The sequence below is a fragment of the Myotis yumanensis genome, unplaced genomic scaffold, assembly GCF_028538775.1.
Source record: "Myotis yumanensis isolate MYYU_CA2020_CCGP unplaced genomic scaffold, mMyoYum1.0.hap1 SCAF_4, whole genome shotgun sequence".
In the NCBI taxonomy this organism is placed as follows: domain Eukaryota; kingdom Metazoa; phylum Chordata; class Mammalia; order Chiroptera; family Vespertilionidae; genus Myotis; species Myotis yumanensis.
The window spans coordinates 104,003,045-104,020,211 of record NW_027223755.1 but is presented as its reverse complement, the minus strand read 5'-3'; the positions used below and the strand labels follow the sequence as shown (position 1 = coordinate 104,020,211).

General features: G+C 56.3%; 3 protein-coding genes across 5 annotated transcripts in view; 2 read left to right on the top strand and 1 right to left on the bottom strand.

Moving 5' to 3' along the window:
- Positions 1 to 5,406: 5,406 nt before the first annotated feature.
- On the top strand, positions 5,407 to 8,132 carry ARHGDIG (Rho GDP dissociation inhibitor gamma). Of its 2 annotated transcripts, none has more exons than XM_070411631.1 (6): positions 5,407 to 5,558; positions 6,656 to 6,823; positions 6,903 to 6,986; positions 7,402 to 7,478; positions 7,561 to 7,624; positions 7,716 to 8,132. In XM_070411631.1, exons 1-6 carry the CDS (start codon positions 5,486 to 5,488, stop codon positions 7,913 to 7,915), a joined length of 666 nt encoding a protein of 221 aa, XP_070267732.1. In that variant the 5' UTR covers positions 5,407 to 5,485; the 3' UTR covers positions 7,916 to 8,132. The 2 variants fall into 2 exon arrangements, with proteins under 2 accessions (XP_070267732.1, XP_070267731.1); XM_070411630.1 differs by having other exon boundaries at positions 6,644 to 6,823.
- Positions 8,133 to 8,284: 152 nt separating this feature from the next.
- Positions 8,285 to 11,785, top strand: PDIA2 (protein disulfide isomerase family A member 2). Its single transcript, XM_070411629.1, has 11 exons — positions 8,285 to 8,483; positions 9,059 to 9,265; positions 9,336 to 9,469; positions 9,549 to 9,686; positions 9,757 to 9,873; positions 9,966 to 10,091; positions 10,162 to 10,359; positions 10,452 to 10,572; positions 10,653 to 10,834; positions 11,428 to 11,538; positions 11,662 to 11,785. Exons 1-11 carry the CDS (start codon positions 8,285 to 8,287, stop codon positions 11,704 to 11,706), a joined length of 1,578 nt encoding a protein of 525 aa, XP_070267730.1. The 3' UTR covers positions 11,707 to 11,785.
- Positions 11,786 to 12,138: 353 nt separating this feature from the next.
- AXIN1 (axin 1) overlaps positions 12,139 to 17,167 on the bottom strand; it is an 80,320-nt gene continuing 75,291 nt past the window's right edge. Inside the window, exons 9-11 of one of the 2 annotated variants that reach the window (XM_070413393.1) lie at positions 15,990 to 16,097; positions 14,165 to 14,332; positions 12,139 to 13,034 (exon numbers count right to left, since the gene is read on the bottom strand). In XM_070413393.1, coding sequence (XP_070269494.1) covers positions 12,908 to 13,034; positions 14,165 to 14,332; positions 15,990 to 16,097 — 403 coding nt within the window. In that variant the 3' untranslated portion in view covers positions 12,139 to 12,907. The remainder of the gene's footprint in view (positions 13,035 to 14,164; positions 14,333 to 15,989; positions 16,098 to 17,167) is intronic. The other variant, XM_070413395.1, reaches the window with a different exon arrangement.

The following is a 17,167-nucleotide window of genomic DNA, read 5'->3' as shown; positions in this document are numbered from 1 at the left end:
AATGAAGACACGGGCTTGTGGGCGCCGGCGTTGTCTCCTCTTCAGGGAGCAGCGTCCCACCGAGACCCAGCTTTCATTCTCTTGTCTGTCTTTCCTTAATCCTTTCACCCACCCCACTCAGAGACACCCTTGGCCGTGCTGGCACGGCACAGTCCACATCGAATGAAGCGATCTCATTGGTGGAAACCGTGCAGGTCAATCTACGAAAAACTATATAATTGCACGAACCCATAAAGCATTGCAGTTACATTGTATTTTGGTCATTCGAATAGTCTTCGTCTTCAAGTTCCTGGCGCTTTTAGAAATGCCCTCACTCAGAAAAAGGAAGGAAACCAACGAAACTGATACACTCCCAGAAGTATTTAACGATAATTTATCAGATATTCCTAGTGAGATCGAAGATGCGGATGACTGTTTTGATGATTCCGGAGACGATTCTACTGATTCTACTGACAGTGAAATTATTAGACCTGTAAGGAAGCGCAAGGTGGCGGTGCTTTCAAGTGATTCCGACACTGACGAAGCTACTGATAATTGTTGGTCTGAAATTGACACACCGCCACGCTTACAAATGTTTGAAGGTCATGCTGGGGTCACTACATTTCCGTCTCAGTGTGACTGTACCCTCTGTGACCAATCTCTTTTTTGGTGATGAATTGTTTGAGATGTTGTGCAAAGAGCTGTCCAACTATCACGATCAAACCGCAATGAAACGCAAAACACCATCTAGAACACTAAAGTGGTCTCCGGTTACACAGAAGGACATCAAGAAATTCCTTGGCCTAATTATTCTGATGGGTCAAACAAGAAAAGATAGCTTGAAAGACTATTGGTCAATAGATCCTTTGATAGGTACCCCTATATTTCCACAGACAGTGAGTCACCATAGATTTGAGCAAACATGGACATTCTGGCATTTCAATGATAACGCCAAAATGGACAGTCGCTCGGGGAGACTTTTCAAGATCCAACCTGTGCTGGATTATTTCCTGCATAAATTTCGAACAATATACAAACCAAAGCAACAGTTGTCTTTGGACGAGGGAATGATTCCATGGAGAGGATGTTTCAAATTTCGCACGTACAACCCAGCGGAAATAACAAAATACGGTTTACTTGTTCGGATGGTGTGTGAGAGTGACACCGGCTATATCTGCAATATGGAGATATACACTGCTGAAGGAAGGAAATTGCAAGAAACTGTTCTTTCAGTCCTTGGACCCTATCTTGGCATCTGGCACCATATTTACCAGGGTAATTATTACAATGCTACATCTACTGCTGAATTGCTGCTACAGAACAAAACTAGAGTCTGTGGGACTATTAGGGAGAGTAGAGGTTTACCGCCAAATTTGGAAATGAAAGCATCAAGAATGAAGAAAGGTGACATAATATTTTCCAGAAAAGGCGATATTCTTCTCTTAGCATGGAAAGACAAGCGGGTTGTCCGAATGATATCAAGGATCCATGACACTTCTGTCTCGACAACAGGGAAAAAAAATAGAAAAACGGGAGAGAATATTGTAAAACCTACCTGCATCAAGGAATACAGTGCCCACATGAAAGGCGTTGACCATGCGGATCAATTCCTTTCGTGTTGTTCCATTCTAAGGAAAACGATGAAATGGACAAAAAAAGTAGTGCTGTACCTTATAAACTGTGGACTTTTCAATTCATTTAGAGTGTACAATGTCCTCAATCCACAAGCAAAAATGAAGTATAAACAGTTTCTGCTATCAGTGGCGAGAGACTGGATAACGGATGACAATAATGAAGGCTCTCCGGAACCAGAGACAAATCTGTCCAGCCCTTCCCCTGGGGGTGCAAGGAGAGCACCTCGTAAAGATCCACCCAAAAGGTTGTCAGGTGATATGAAGCAGCATGAACCTACGTGTATTCCAGGGAGTGCAAAGAAAAAATTTCCTACGAGAGCCTGCAGAGTTTGTGCCGCCCATGGAAAAAGGAGCGAATCTAGATACTTATGTAAATTTTGTTTGGTCCCTCTTCATAGAGGAAAATGGTGTTTTTTTAAAAATATATTTTATTGATTTTTTACAGAGAAGAAGGGTTAGAGATAGAGAGTTAGAAACATCGATCAGCTGCCTCCTGCACACCCCTACTGGGGATGTGCCCACAACCAAAGTATATGCCCTTGACCGAAATCGAACCTGGGACCTTTCAGTCCACAGGCCGATGCTCTATCCACTGAGCCAAACCAGTTACGGCCAGGAAAATGTTTTACGCAGTACCATACGTTAAAAAAGTACTAGGAACTTTAATTGTTTAATTGTTTTTGTAAATAAAAATGTTATAATTATTGAAAAACAACACCTAAAGTGCATTATGATCTGTAGTTATGATGATTTAAATAACGTGCAGTTTGCCCAAAAACGTGCGGTCCCTGGCGTATGTCTTAGAGATTTCTATGCGGTACGCAATGTGTTAAAGAGCAAACGTGAGATAAGGCCAAAAAGCAAAAACGTAGGGAGCTGAAGTGTGGTGATATTAGCTCGGTGTAAAACTTGGGAAATTCAGGGAATAAGCTGTAAAAAATAAGTGGTAAGAAATAAGCGGTAGACGTTAGAAAATGAGCGGTAGAAATAGAGAAATAAGTAGAAAATAAGCGGTAGAAAATAAGAAGTAATTAGGAAATATAAAATAAGGTGGAAATCTCCTCGGTTTTGTTTAAGCCACTGTAAAGTAAAAAATGGCTGTGGTCGATGTTGTTTAAGGAAGTAATTTTTATTTTAGACCTAGATTGTAAGCTCTTGCAGCAGTGGCATTGTTTCTGGGCTTTGGTTATCTTTGCTTGTGTGACCAGATAGCTCCCTGGGACTTTGGGTCCATGTGAGACGCCAGACTCAGAGTGGGGAGTCTCCGGCTCTGCAGGACCGAGGGTTGCTGTTTCCATGCAGCAGCGGATAAAGAAAGAAGCTGTAAAGGGACCAGACTTTCACCGGCGTGGACGAGGCTGATTTGACTGGGACGGTGCGGACTCGGTGCTGAGGTCAACTGCCCAAACAGCCTGATCCAGGCGACTGGTTTTGCATCAACAACATCTTTGCATTGGAGACGTCTTACTACGCTAGTGACCGAGATATCAGCATGGAGTCAGCTGAAGAAGATGGCGACTAAAGGCCAAGCAAATGTTAAAAAAGCAAGTGGAGGCTATACTAGCGTTGGTGAACTGTCAGTTTTCTGTAAAATCTTGCGGAGCTAAATCTAAGGACTTTGAGTAAGATATCCTGAAAATGTTGACATGTTTGTAACTTGGTTTTGCGTTGGTATTGCTTTGTTATTAGCCAGAGTTTTGTAACATTGCTGTTTATGGTTTTGTTAATAACCAGGGGTTTGTTTTGATTATGTTGAATAATTTAGAGTTTTTTGGATAATATAGATAGGCGTGTTTAAAAACAAAAGTAAAGGGGGAGATGTGGGGCGCGGTTACGGCGTTTTGGCCAAGTTCAAGCCTCGGACTAATGAAAGGACAGGGTCCTCTCATTGGCACGTGCAAGTCCCAGCTGGAGGGCAAGGCCCTCCCAGCACAATTATAGCCAACGGCTGTGGTTGTAAGCTTGAACCTATGGTCCGAACACGTGGCCCCACGTGCCTTGTGCTAGAGTTCAGGTGCATGTAGTTGAGTGAGGTTAGAACTCACGAGAATGCTGTAAACCATGTGATCACGCCCCTGCTTTGCCTCGTGGCATCTGCTCTAAAATAAAGACACGGCTTGTGGGCACTGTCGTCTCCTCATCAGGGAGGCAGCGTCCCACCGAGACCCAGCTATTATTCTCTTGTCTGTCTTTCCTTAATCCTTTCACCCCCACACTCAGGATCACCCTTGGTCGTGCTGGCGTGGCACACCCCTCCTTCCCTCTCCCCTCAGGGGCTTGGGGGCAGGGCAGGATGGGGTCAGCCTTTGGCCAGCAGCCTTCCACCTGTGATCTGAATCCATTCCCACTGCTGGTGAGGACAGGCCCAGCATGAGCTGGGGTGGGGGCACTGGAGGGAGCTCCTAGCCCAGCCAGGTTACCACCCTGCCTGAGAGGCCAGTGAACGCCTCCCACCCAGCCCCACCCACACAGGTGAGGTCAGGCCGGACCCAGACCTGGCTGTCCTCTGGATGAGTGGGCATCTGCCGAGGCTGAAGGTCACTGGAGGCCAGGGCTGTCCCCCACCTGGGGACAAGTATCTTCCCTGACTGACCTGCCTACCCCAGAGGAAAGGCAGCAGGATGGGGCTCAGAAAGACCTGGGCCCCAGCGGGGGCAGGGGAAGGGTGTAATCCTGCCTTAGGAAGACGGGGGGCAGGTGGGGCTTGGAGAGCACAGTCCCTCCCAAGCCCAAGTGCCCCCTAGTCCCCAGGGCCTGTTGGCCTCCTGCTCACATAGGGGCTCCCTTTGGGCAAGACTGGGTCCAACCCCTGGGTGTCTTCAGAAATAGGAGGGGGCAGAGGGGAGCAGAGGGGGCCTAGAAAGACGGGGACGCAGGCTGTTCCACCTCCTCCTCCACTCAGACCTAGGCCTTTGTCCAGCTGTCCCGGCCTGAAGTCCAGCTTAGCCCTGTCCCCGCGGGGCTCCCATTACTCACCCCAGGGTTTCTTTAGGTGTCAGACCAGAAGCCCCTTCTCTGCCCCCCGACTCTCAACACTCCACCACCCGGTTCTGTTTCGGATCAGTGTCCTCTTCTCCCCAAGGACAAGGAGGGTCTCCCGAATCTTCGGGTCCCCAAAGCATAGAGACCCCCAACCCACCCCACCACCCCACACAGGCCGGTCAATAGACGCGAGAAATGGCTGTGTGGGTGGGGACCGGCCCTGTGCATGTGTACTCGGGTTGCTCGGTGGCTGATGACGGTAACCGCTGGGGTGCAGGGCCAGGAGGCTGTGCAGACACACATAGCGTCCCCCAGCCCCCAAGGCCAGGCGGTTCTGGGAGTCCTCTCTGCCCAGACGGAAGCTCCGCTCCGAGGATGGGGAGTGGGGGGGGGAGGGGGGGACTGTTGGGCCCCAGGTGCCGCCTGCACTGCTTACTGCTAATGAGAGCCCGGGGACATGGGGAGGGGGGCGCACCTGCTCCACTGGGCGCCCCAGCCCCCCACCGGCCCCGCCCTGAGGGCTTCCCCGAGAGCCCCTGACTCCTGCCGGCGCCGAGGGGGTACGGCAGCCCAGCCCCGGTGGCCAGAGCAGGGTGCAGTCGGGTGGGCCGCTGGGACCGTGACCGCGGCAGTGTGCGCGGCAGCTGTGCGGGGTTCCGGTGGGTCGGAGACCCGGAGGCCGGGTGCCTGCGCGGTGCGGGCGACACGCGCGTCTCTGCGGGGCTGCGCGGGGTCCGCGGAGCGGCTGGGGGCGCGCGGCGCGGGCGCGGCGCTGGGCGCGGGGGGCGCTCCCGGCCGGGATGAGCTCACCGCAGTCGCGCCGGGGCTGAGCGCCAAGCCGGGCGGCGGCTCCTCGGCGGCTCCTCGGCGGGGCCGGGCCGCGGGCCACCATGCTGGGCCTGGACGCGTGCGAGCTGGGGGCGCAGCTGTTGGAACTGCTCCGGCTGGCGCTGTGCGCTCGAGGTGAGCCGGCCGGGTTGGGGCCAGGGCGGCCACGTGGGCGGGGGGGCCCTGGCGGGGCGGTTTGAGTCTGGGGTGGGGACCGGCCCCTCCCTCGTGGAAACTTTGGGGCCTCGCGTGGGGACCTTGTGATGCGGTCCTCCTGGCAGCGCGCTGGCGGGGGTGGGGGGCTTCCTTCGGGCTAAACACTCGGGTAAAGGAGCCAAGAGTGGGCGGGTCTGCTTGTGAAGCCTGGGTGATGGGGGACCCCCCCCCCCGTCCCCCGGGAACCTGCCCCACAGAGCCTACTCCCTTGGGTGGGGCTGGGCTCCTTCAGGGCGTGTAGCGGTTCCTGAGAAGCCAGGAGCGCAGTGTGCAGGGACTCACACAAACCCTGTCCCAAGACACTATGGGAAGGGCTTAGAGAGACCCCCGCGCCAGCGCAGCTGAGGAAGGGGCTCTAGGAGACGCTGGGAGGTGGCCCCAGCATAAGCTCGAGGGTTTAGAGAGAGCCCCCTCCCCCTCCCCCCACAGAAACACGGTGGAAGGAACTCCTAGGACTGGGGGAAGGCCCTCAGAGACCCCAGTCTCTGGCTGAGCAGGCTGACAGGGGCGGGCCAGAGGCTCCTGGGAGCATGGTGGGAATACGGGAGGAGGCCCCAGAGCACTGGGGGACTCAGAGGACTGTGAGGGCAGAGCCTCTGCTCCAGGAAAGACCTTGGAGGTCACCACTCAATGGTGGGGCCTCTAGTCCTTGGAGCTGTCCCCCATTTGGGGTCTTCACTGCCCCCACCTTTGGCCTCAGAGTCCCTAGATGAAGGGCTGGGCCAGGAGAAGGCAGCTGATGCCTCCAGGAATGTCACTTGGCTCTTGTGAGCCTTTGTCAACCCCCAGAGCCCACCCCTGTCCCTGAGCCCCCATGCACCTCCCTCTCCGAGCTCACACCTTCTTCCCTAATCCCACACTCACTCCCTCCCTGAGCCCCTACTGGCTTCCTCTGAAGTTTCTTCGGGCAGGGGGAGGTCCACCTGATCGGATGGAGACTCCCGTTTGACAAGAGAATGCCAGGGTAGCTGGCAGCAGTTGCTCACTCACCTCCCTGACCCCAGTCCTTCTGACAGAAAAGGAAGGGGGGCAGCTGCTGCCAGATGAGGTGCTGGACGAGGCTGTGCCAGGGTACCGGGCCCCGGGGAGGAAGAGCCTCCTAGAGATCCAGCAGCTGGACCCAGACGATGAGAGCCTGGCCAAGTACAAGCGGGTGCTTCTGGGTCCCCTGCTGCCGGCCGTGGGTATGCTCGGGCCATGGGTGTGAGAGGGGCGGGGTGGGGATTGGGGGGTGCATCCAGCAGACTTCCAATTTCTCCTCAGACCCAAGCCTGCCCAACGTGCAGGTGACCAGGCTGACTCTGATGTCTGAGCAGGCTCCCGGGCCCATGACCATGGACCTCACAGGTAAGCGCCTGCTGCAAACCACGGACTGATCTTTGGGGTGGAGACTGCTTAGAACCCTGTGCCCAAATCCTAGTCCTCAGACCCATCCCGTAGACCAGTGGTTCTCAACCTTCCTAATGCCGCGACCCTTTAATACAGTTCCTCATGTTGCGTGACCCTCAACCATAAAATTATTTTCGTTGCTACTTCATAACTGTAATTTTGCTACTGTTATGAATCGTAAAGTAAATATCTGATATGCAGGATGTATTTAGGCGAATCCCTGTGAAAGGGTCCTTTGACCCCCAAAGGGGTCGCGACCCACAGGTTGAGAACCGCTGACATAGACTTTACAGATACTGCCCCCTAGGGGGCTCCTGGGGCAGGGTCTCTGCCATCGAAAGAGGTTGTGCCTTAGCTGCACTTTCCCTGACAGGGGAGCTGGCTGCACTGAAAAATCAGGTGTTCGTCCTGAAGGAGGGTGTTGATTACAAAGTGAAGATCACCTTTAAGGTGAGGCAGCTGTCATGGGCGATGCCAGCCACCCACAGGATCGGCTTCCCAGAGGGACCCCTTAACACTCTTTGTCCCTCAGGTCAATAAGGAAATTGTCAGTGGCCTCAAGTGTCTGCATCACACCTACCGCAGGGGCCTGCGAGGTGAGGGCTGTGTGAAGGGCCTGGAGGCAGGGGGTGGGGGGGGGGGGCAATGGGGCAGAGGGCAGGCCCTGATGTCCTCCTCCTCCCCCAGTGGACAAGGCTGTGTACATGGTGGGCAGTTATGGCCCAAGAGCCCAGGAGTATGAGTTTGTAACTCCGGTGGAGGAGGCGCCGAGAGGCGCCCTGGTGAGGGGCGCCTACGTGGTCACATCCTTCTTCACTGATGACGACAGGGCAGACCACCTTTCCTGGGAGTGGGGCCTCCACATCTGCCAAGACTGGAAGAGCTGAGCGCCCACCCCCCTGCCCTGCCCCAGGACCTGTCTCCCCACTCGGGGTCCTTGTTCCCTCTGCCTCTGTCAGTCACTGCACAGGGACCCTCACGCATTCTCCAGCCCCCTCAGTCAGTGACCAGACCCCTCATGCCCTCTGCCCCGTCTCGGGACACCCCCTCCCGGGCCTGGCGCTGTGCCCTGAATAGCCCTATTAAACTCCACCTGTCTCAGTGCCTGGTGTTGCCTCTGTCTGCTTCCCCTCCCCCGGGGGTGGGGGGGCCTTGGGCCTTATCTTTCCTGCAACCAGGACTGGGCGCCACGTGGCCACCGCTGCTTGGCCCCCGGCCCCCTTATCTGCCCCCGCCCCGTGGGCCCCGGCACTGCCATGGACTGCCCGCTCCTGTCTGTGCTGCTACTGCTGTTGCTCGGGGCCTTGAGCCTGCGGGGCCAGGGGCCGGGGCCAGGGGATCCCTCGGAGGAGCCCGGGAAGGAGGAGGTTCCTGAGGAGGATGGGATCCTGGTGCTGAGCCACCGCACCCTGGGCCGGGCCCTGCAGGAGCACCCTGCCTTGCTGGTGGAGTTTTGTGAGTGCACAGGGTCAGCAGGGCTGGGGGACCCGCCGGTGTCACCCAGGGTGCTCAGCCCCCTCCCGCGTGGACTCCGGGGCTGATGCACTTGGCTCCATCTGAGGCAGAGCCTTGGGGCTGAGCTGGTCTGGGGGTCCAACTTGAGCAGGTGGGAGGGGAGGCACAGGTATAAGGGAGACCCTCAGTTAGACTGTGAAGAGCCAGATAAAGCTCACACCTTGCATATTCTCCTGTGGCTTTCTTACAACCCTTCACACATGTAAAAGCCCTTGAGCTGGCAGGCCGCAGTCAGCGGCATATGGCAGGGAGCACGGCCTCGGGGAGCAGCGACGGAAGATTCTTCTCCAACCCACTGTCTGGAAGGTGCTGGCCACTGCACTCCTGATCTGGGAGCTTTGAGCAGTCTGGCCTCTGGTGCTTGGGTTTAGCGTGGCTGAGTCAGGAGGGAGGTACACAGGACAAGCTCCATGCTGGAGCTGACTGACCCCAAGTTTGCCAGCTCTGGCCAGGCGGGAGCAGGGGCTGTGACCAGGGCCATGGAGGCCAGGGACACTCATGGCCCTGTCCCCCAGATGCCCCGTGGTGTGGGCACTGCAAGGCGCTGGCCCCTGAGTACATCAAGGCAGCTGCCCTGCTGGCAGCAGAGTCAGCCAAAACCAGGCTGGCCAAGGTGGATGGGCCTTCAGAGCCAGAGCTGACCAAGGAGTTTGCTGTGACCGAGTACCCCACGCTCAAGTTCTTCCGCAATGGGAACCGCACGGACCCGGAGGAGTATACTGGTACAGGGGCAGGCGTGTGTGTGGTGGTGTGGGCCAGGGGCTGGGCCCAGGCTGACGGGACTCTCCACAGGCCCCCGGGAAGCCGAGGGCATTGCTGAGTGGCTGCGGCGGCGGGTGGGGTCCAGCACCACACGCCTGGAGGATGAAGAGGGCGCCCAAGCATTGATAGATGCCCACGACGTAGTGGTCATCGGCTTCTTCCAGGTGAGCTAGTGGCACAGGGGCCAGGCCTTGGGAGCGGGGCCTGTGGCTCCAGATGGCCTCACAGACGTGGACCCCTTAGGACCTGCAGGATGAGGATGTGGCCACCTTCCTGGCTCTGGCCCAGGATGCTCTGGACATGACCTTTGGCCTCACTGATCGTCCGCAGCTTTTTCAGAAGTTTGGCCTCACCAAGGACACCGTGGTCCTTTTCAAGAAGGTGGGTCTGGGCCAAGGCGGGGGTTAGGGACAGGACTATGGCGCCTACTGACCCACCGGGTGTTGTCCAGTTTGACGAGGGGCGGGCAGACTTCCCAGTGGATGAGGAGCTGGGCCTGGACCAGGGTGATCTGTCCCGCTTCCTCCTCATGCACAGCATGCACCTGGTCACGGAGTTCAATAGCCAGGTGAGTTGGGCTGCAGGTACAGGAACGGGCACTGGGTGGAGTGGGAGGGTGACCACAGAGCCAGCTCCCATGAGCCCTGCCTACCCCTGCAGACGTCCCCCAAGATCTTTGCGGCCAGGATCCTCAACCATTTGCTGCTGTTCATCAACCAGACACTGGCCCCGCACCAGGAGCTGCTGGCAGGCTTTAGGGAGGCAGCTCCCCCATTCCGGGGGCAGGTACTGGCTGGGTGGGCTGAGGGGCGGGCACGGGGGAGGCCAGTGCCCAGTGCATACTCCCTGTTGGCAGGTGCTGTTCGTCGTGGTGGACGTGAGTGCCAACAACAACCACGTGCTACAGTACTTTGGGCTCAGGGCAGAGGAGGCCCCCACCCTGCGCTTCATCAACATGGAGACCACCAAGAAGTACAAGCCTGCAGACAGGGGGCCGGTCACTGCAGCCTGGGTCACCACCTTCTGCCACTCAGTCCTCAGCGGCAAGGTCAAGGTCTGTGCTGGATGGCCCACCTAGGGTGTGGGGGTGGGAGCAGCAGCTCTCAGGAGAGATCCCCAACAAAGCACCTGGCCCGGTTCCCACAGCCCTATCTTCTGAGTCAAGAGGTGCCCCCTGACTGGGACCAGCATCCTGTCAAGACTCTTGTGGGCAAGAATTTCGAGCAGGTGGCTTTTGACGAAACCAAGAATGTGTTCATCAAGTTCTGTGAGTGTGGAGGGCAGGAGACAGTGGGTAGGTGGGCAGTATGGGGTCCTGCTGGCTGTGCAAACATCCCCCTGTCCTAGATGCCCCATGGTGTACCCACTGCAAGGAGATGGCACCAACCTGGGAGGCACTGGCCGAAAAGTACAGGGACCACGAAGACATCATCATTGCCGAGCTAGATGCCACGGCCAATGAACTGGAGGGCTTTCCTGTGCACGGCTTTCCCACCCTCAAGTATTTCCCAGCAGGGCAGGGTCGGAAGGTGAGGCAGGACCCCGTCTTCCTTGGTCTGATGTCTGAGTCCTTGAATGGAGATGGGGCAAGGCCTTAGAGCAGTGGTTCTCAACCCTCCTAATGCCGCGACCCTTTAATTCAATTCCTCATGTTGTGGTGATCCCCAACCATAAAATTATTTTCGTTGCTACTTCATAACTGTAATTTTGCTACTGTTATGAATCGTAATGTAAATATCTGATATGCAGGATGTATTTTCATTGTTGCAAATTGAACATAATTAAAGCATAGTGATTAATCACAAAAACAACATGTAATTATATATGTGTTTTCCGATGGTCTTAGGCAATCCCTGTGAAAGGATCGTTCGACCCCCAAAGGGGTCGCGACCCACAGGTTGAGAACCGCTGTCTTAGAGCGTGTGGCTTTAGTAGGTGCGCTCTGGGAGGGGTTGTGGTCTTAGAGTGCAAGGCCTAGCTAGTATAGGGTGTGTCCTGGGGGCAGGAAAGGGTCTTGGTAGGGTGGGGCCTTAGCCAGTGGAGTCTAGAGTGGGTGTGGTCTGGGCAGGGCATGATCTGGGAGGACATGGTATATCCTCCAAACCCTCCTGTCCCTCCTCAGGTGATTGAATACAAAAGTGCCAGAGACCTGGAGACCTTCTCCAAGTTCCTGGACAACGGGGGCAAGTTACCCGAAGAGGAGCCCGCTGAGGAGCCCTCAGCTCCCTTCCCAGTGAGTGCCTATATTCCAAGGCTCCAGGCCTCGGACATGCCCTCGGATGGGTGGCTATGGGGCTGACTGGGCAAGGTTGGGCTAAGGGCACAGCTTCCAGCTGGGCCTCTGTGACCTTTCCAGGATACGTTAGCCAACTCCACCGTGGATCTCAAGGAGGAGCTGTAGCCACCCCATCAGTGCAGGGGAGCCATCTCCTCGGTGCCTGGGAAATTGTGGGCATTGAATAAAGAGTTTTGGCCCTGGACTGTGTGTGGTTCCTGAGCATGTCTGGCCCCCATTTGACTTTGGCCAAATCTCAGCCTCCTGGGGTTCCATGTGGGATGGGGCCTAGCCCTTGCCCCCAGACCTCCTCGTGGATCCCTGGCTTAGATGCTTCTAGATCCCCACATGGTGTTGCTGCCAACTTTGGCTCCACAAGACACCCTACTCCCAAGACCCTTGGTGCCAGTGTGACCTTGTTGCTGAGGCCTGATATGGGCTGTGCATAACCTGGCCAGGATAGAGGAGACGGGTCACATGTGCTGGAAACTGGGCTGAGGATGAGGCACCCACTCACCAGACCCCACTGACAGAAGATCCGTGCACTCTATAGCCAGGGAAGGTTCAAAAACTGGTTTTATTTCATTATTATCCAAGTACCTTTAAAAGATCATTGTACAAGTCAGCGCATGAAAAATGGGCTCGGGGCAGCCCCCGCTAGCCCTAGCCTGAGAATGTACATATTTACATGGGCCCTTACGAAGGAAGAGCCGGGACCCGCTGAGCCGGCGCTGTGGAAACTGAGGGTGGAGAGGGAGCACTGAGGTGCCCCGTCGCCGGATCCACATAGTGGCAGGCAAGAGACAAGCTGTGTTGAAGGCACTCGGTGACATGTACAATTTAGAGACCCCCAAGAAGCCCCCTGAACCCCGGGCCTGAGCTGGCCCTGACCAGAGTAGGGCATGGTGGGCAATTTCTGGAGGGAGAAGCAGAGCCCTGGGGGGAGGCGCCAGAAGGTTGGCCCGTGGTTAGCAGCGGGGTTCCGCTGGGGAGGGTCAGCAAGGCGGCCCCACAGGGGGCTGCTCCCTGCTTGCTTGGGCAGACTCTCAGAGTAGTGCTGTGGAGGAGTGGCCGGGGCCCCCTCCTTGTTGGCAGCAGGACAGACACCTGTGGGACCACTCAACGGGACCCCTGCTCACCTGGACACAGGTGGACCAAAGGGGTGGGTGGCTATAGGGCAGGCAGTCCCTGGCCTCACACGAAAAGCCGTGTGTTTGCCTACACATGGGGAGCACCTGACATGGCACAGCCTTTCCGGGCTCTCAGTGTGGCCATCCCTGCCCCACCTGATGAGGGCCCTGCCTGGCGCAGAGGCCTGGCCTGCAGGTCAGTCCACCTTCTCCACTTTGCCAATGATCTTCTCCTCAAAGACAGGTAAGATGGCCTCGTCTTCCCGAACCTCTTCAAACACCACTCCACAGTCAAACTCGTCACTCACTTTCTTGAAGTAATATCTGGGGGACGGGGGTGAGAGGAGATGAGGGCCTCTCCACGCCTCTCCTGCCCACACCCCCACACCCTAGGGGCCTCCCGACTTCCTAGCGTGGTGGCCTCATGGTTCCATACATGCACAGCACTTGGTGGCCACATTCCAAGTACATCATGCAGGGCATGCAAGCTGGTTCTGCCTGATGCCCATTTGCCAGAGAGTTGACAGTGACCACTTGTGGGGTCCTCTGCCCTGGCCTCTAGGATGCTATGGGGGAGACATAGGCAGGTTTGGGGTTTCTGTTCCTAAGGTCATCTCCCATCTCCATCAGGGTGATGTGCAGAGGCCAGCAGAGCTTGGGCCCTCCTCTAGTGGCCACACCCTCTACCTCCAAAGGGCACTTTCTCACCACTCAGTAGATAGTGCAGTGATGGCGAACCTATGACACGCGAACTCATTTTTTTGGTTGATTTTTCTTTGTTAAATGGCATTTAAATATATAAAATAAATACCAAAAATATAAATCTTTTACTATGGTTGCAAATATCAAAAAATTTCTATATGTGACAAGGCACCAGAGTTAAGTTAGGGTTTTTCAAAATGCTGACACACCGAGCTCAAAAGGTTCGCCATCACTGGAATAGAGGAAACCACCCACCACAGGCCGCAGTGAGCTGACCCCATGTGGCCCTTCCTCCTACGGTGCTCACTCAGGAGCCTTCAGAGGCTAGTCTCAGGCTGGCAGGGCAGAGCAGCCCACGGCAGACCCTGGAAAGGGGGGTCCTGGATTCTGTGTCTAGTGAAAATGGGTTGAGTCAGAAGACTGGAGAAAGGCCGACCCAGATTCAGACCGACATGGGGACAGGCAGACCACTGTGTTTGGGCCTGCTTCCCTGCTTTTAAGGCAAGGACTGTCCAGACCCCTCGTTTGACCTGGAGGCCTGTCACCTAAGGCTGGGAGTTGGGGCTGGGAGCCTTGAGGCCATCAACACCTCACACCTCAAGGTGCTCCTGCCAACAGCTCAGGGCTGGTTAAGCAGGTAAGAGGGAAACAAGGACCAGATGGGATAAGAACAGAGTGGAAATAGGGCACCCAGCACACACTCTCCTGGACAGGGTACCTGTTTACCACAGACCACAGCCCTTAACTCTCACCTGTAGTTGCCTTTCTTGGTCAGCAGCTCCTTGAACTGGCCCAGGGTGACTGCACGGCCCCTCACCAGGGTCCGGTAGGGGATAGGTTCTCCACAGAAGTAGTAGGCCACAACGATGCTGTCACACAACTGGGCACTCCCACCTCCTGCCTTCTTCTGCGGTTTCGTCCTGGAGGCAGAAACACAGTGGTTACTGCTGAGCTCAGAGTCCCACAGGTCATCTCCCCAACAGGCCCCACGCTCCCCAGGAAATGATGGGGCAAGGCCTGCAGGAGCGAGCTGCCACACACTCAGAAACGTCATGCATCCAGAGGCCCCAATGCTCACCCCACCCATACAGCTGCATCCAGCCCCAACCCTATGCACAAAGAGCGCGTTATCCAGCTCATCCCCCCTCCCTGCCTGCCCCACGTCTCCATAGTGCCTCAGCTCACTTGCCACCCCCCCTCCACCACTGGGAAGCTCCTGGCCTCACTGTGGCCTGGACTGGCTAATAGGCAGCACCCCTGACACAGACCACATGAAATGGGCCAGCAGGCTTCTCAGGGCTGGAGCCCACAGTAGATCCTTCTACCTGCTTCTTAAGGTGGCCAGGCCACTAGAACCAATGTAGCCCCTGCCTCTAGGCTGGACTACACGGCTTGTGCCCCAGATAAAGCCTACTGCTCCCAAATGAAAAAACATCTGAAGGCCAGGAATTGGACAATTGTTTTGGGTCTTGAAATGGACCTGTCCCATGGCAGAGAGCTTGTCCAAAGACCAGAGGCAGCAGCCAGCCAGATTTCCAGAGAGGGGTGTGAGGCCAGCACCATCTCCCACTCAGGCTGGGGTAGGGCCCTCACCCTGACGGGTCCTAATCAGCCATTCTGTGTTTGGGACAGGTAGCACTTCCTCTGTCGCCCAGCACCCCCTGTCCTTGTGACTGCTCTGCAGTTGCCCAGGTACACATGGGCACAGTTCTTGGCTCTTGCCAGCTGGGCGTGATAAGAAGCCTCCTGAACCAGTGTCATGCCAGGAAGGCCACCTTAACTCACAGTGGGCTCTTCTCTCCATGGGACCCTCCCCTCCCTGGTGCTCCTGGGCATACGCCATGGAGTCACTTCATCTGTGTGGTTATCCACCACTCGAGCCACACTCCATGGCGCCTGCTTTCCTTCCCATAGTCCTGAAACCTCAAACCCAGCCTGTTCTGGGAGCCTGCCTCGGGGTCTTGTGTGGACCCATTCTCTACAGAAAGGAGACAGGTTCCTGCTCCTCCAGGGGCCACCCCTGAGGAGTGACCTGGTGGGGCCAATCAGAGCTGGCTGGCATTTGTCTGGGGTAAGCTTGGTGAGGACTTTGGTGGAGAACTTTCTTCTGCTCTATCTTGAGCAGAAGTGCAAGGATGGGGCAGCCAGCACTGTCTGCATGTGGCCTGCAGCTTCCTAGCGCCCACCCTACTCTATGCATACCTGGGGAGCAGATACACCCCACGTGAGAACCCAGGCTCGCACACAGCACCTGGACATGCACCACAGGTGCTGATGTTTTCAGTCAGCAGCGTGTCAAAGGAACCATGGGTGCAGCCCTGACTCTAAGTCCTGAGTCCTGGCTGGGTGACATATGGGACCTCCTCTCTAACCAGTTGGTTATTTGTCACCACGTGGATGGTCAGTGTTCCGTCTGACAGAGACAGGAAGGAAAGGCCTGTGAACAGCTTGCAGCCCCAGCTCTTCCAGTGCAGTGCCCGGGCTCCCGCCCTGGGAAACAACTGCTGCTCCACAGCCCCTGGCCCACAGCACAGGCGGGATGAGCAGTACAAGAGGACCCGCAGGGGACGCACGTACTCTGTCTCGGAGAGCTCCGTGTCCGACACTGCTGGCACCACGCTCAGCACGGGCGTGCACACCGGCCTGACGCAAGAGCGCCCCCGCTGGATGACCTCCTGCACATACCTAGGGAACAACCGCGTCAGTGAGCCACATAGGCCTGGGGCAGGGCCTCCACACTCCGCGGTGACAACAGGGTGACAGACAGCAGGCGGAGCATGTGCTCCCCAAGAGGTTCAATTACCACCACGCAAGGCTTCCGCCATGTGAGTCAGGCAAACCCCTTCCTGGGTGGTGAAGCTGTCAGGATCAGTCAAGAAACAGATGCTGCCTTCATCATGCAGATTTCCCACATTCCTCATTTGTGGTCGAGCCCTTGGGCTCCCTGGAATATACTTTGGGGAACCCCTCATCTGAGGTGCTAGGAGCCTGTCATTTCATCCACACTGAGAAGACCTGCCACTGGCCTCTTTCCTGAGGGCACAGTTCCTCCTACTTGGCCCCCTGACATGGGCCTGGGTCCTGGAGCATGGTCACTGCTCCATCCGAAGCAGCCAGAATCCTGTTCTGGGTCTCACTGGCCAGCAGCTCCTCTCCAAGTGGCCATCCACCCTGGGCATGTGCTGTGCAACCCTAACAGTAATTTCTGCTCTGACTGATCTGGGTGGGGGCCACCCCACGAGGAGCTGAGGAAGGCCTAGAACCCCACTGCCACATCCAGACCTCTGCTCTGTGGCTATTTACAAAAGGCTCACATGCCCTGGACCAAAGACACCTGGAGATGCCAGAGCCACTGGCTGAAAACCCGCAGGCGGCTCACCCCCCAAAACACGAATCACAGAATGGTTCCACTAGCTACAGAAAGACCACGGTGTTCTGAGGAGCTGGCTAGATGCTGGTAGAAAGAGGGGACGAGAGCCCTGCCTCCTGGAGATCGCAGCAGAAATGATGTCCCAGGAAGCCCCTGGCAACAGGAGGAATTCGAGCCCTCCCGTCCCAGCCTCTCCCTAGGCTGCCCTCTGTTGCTCTGTCTACCTCCAGGTCACAGGGGTCCTGCACAGAGCCAGCTGGTTCTATGTTGACTGAACAAGATCACAGAGTAAAACAGTTGGCTGTAAAAAACATGGTCACCTTCAACCACCTGGGGACACCTTCAGGCTTCCATCTGTGCCTGATGAGATGGACGCTAGGGAGAG

Excerpts from the sequence above, each read along its gene's own strand:
- ARHGDIG (XM_070411630.1), top strand. The coding sequence starts at position 5,486 with ATGCTGGGCCTGGACGCGTGCGAGCTGGGGGCGCAGCTGTTGGAACTG. Across the intron at positions 7,479-7,560 it reads AAGTGAAGATCACCTTTAAG|GTCAATAAGGAAATTGTCAG; the intron begins GTGAGGCAGCTG and ends TTTGTCCCTCAG. Across the intron at positions 7,625-7,715 it reads CTACCGCAGGGGCCTGCGAG|TGGACAAGGCTGTGTACATG; the intron begins GTGAGGGCTGTG and ends CTCCTCCCCCAG.
- PDIA2 (XM_070411629.1), top strand. The coding sequence starts at position 8,285 with ATGGACTGCCCGCTCCTGTCTGTGCTGCTACTGCTGTTGCTCGGGGCC. Across the intron at positions 8,484-9,058 it reads TGCCTTGCTGGTGGAGTTTT|ATGCCCCGTGGTGTGGGCAC; the intron begins GTGAGTGCACAG and ends CCTGTCCCCCAG. Across the intron at positions 9,687-9,756 it reads CCGTGGTCCTTTTCAAGAAG|TTTGACGAGGGGCGGGCAGA; the intron begins GTGGGTCTGGGC and ends GGTGTTGTCCAG.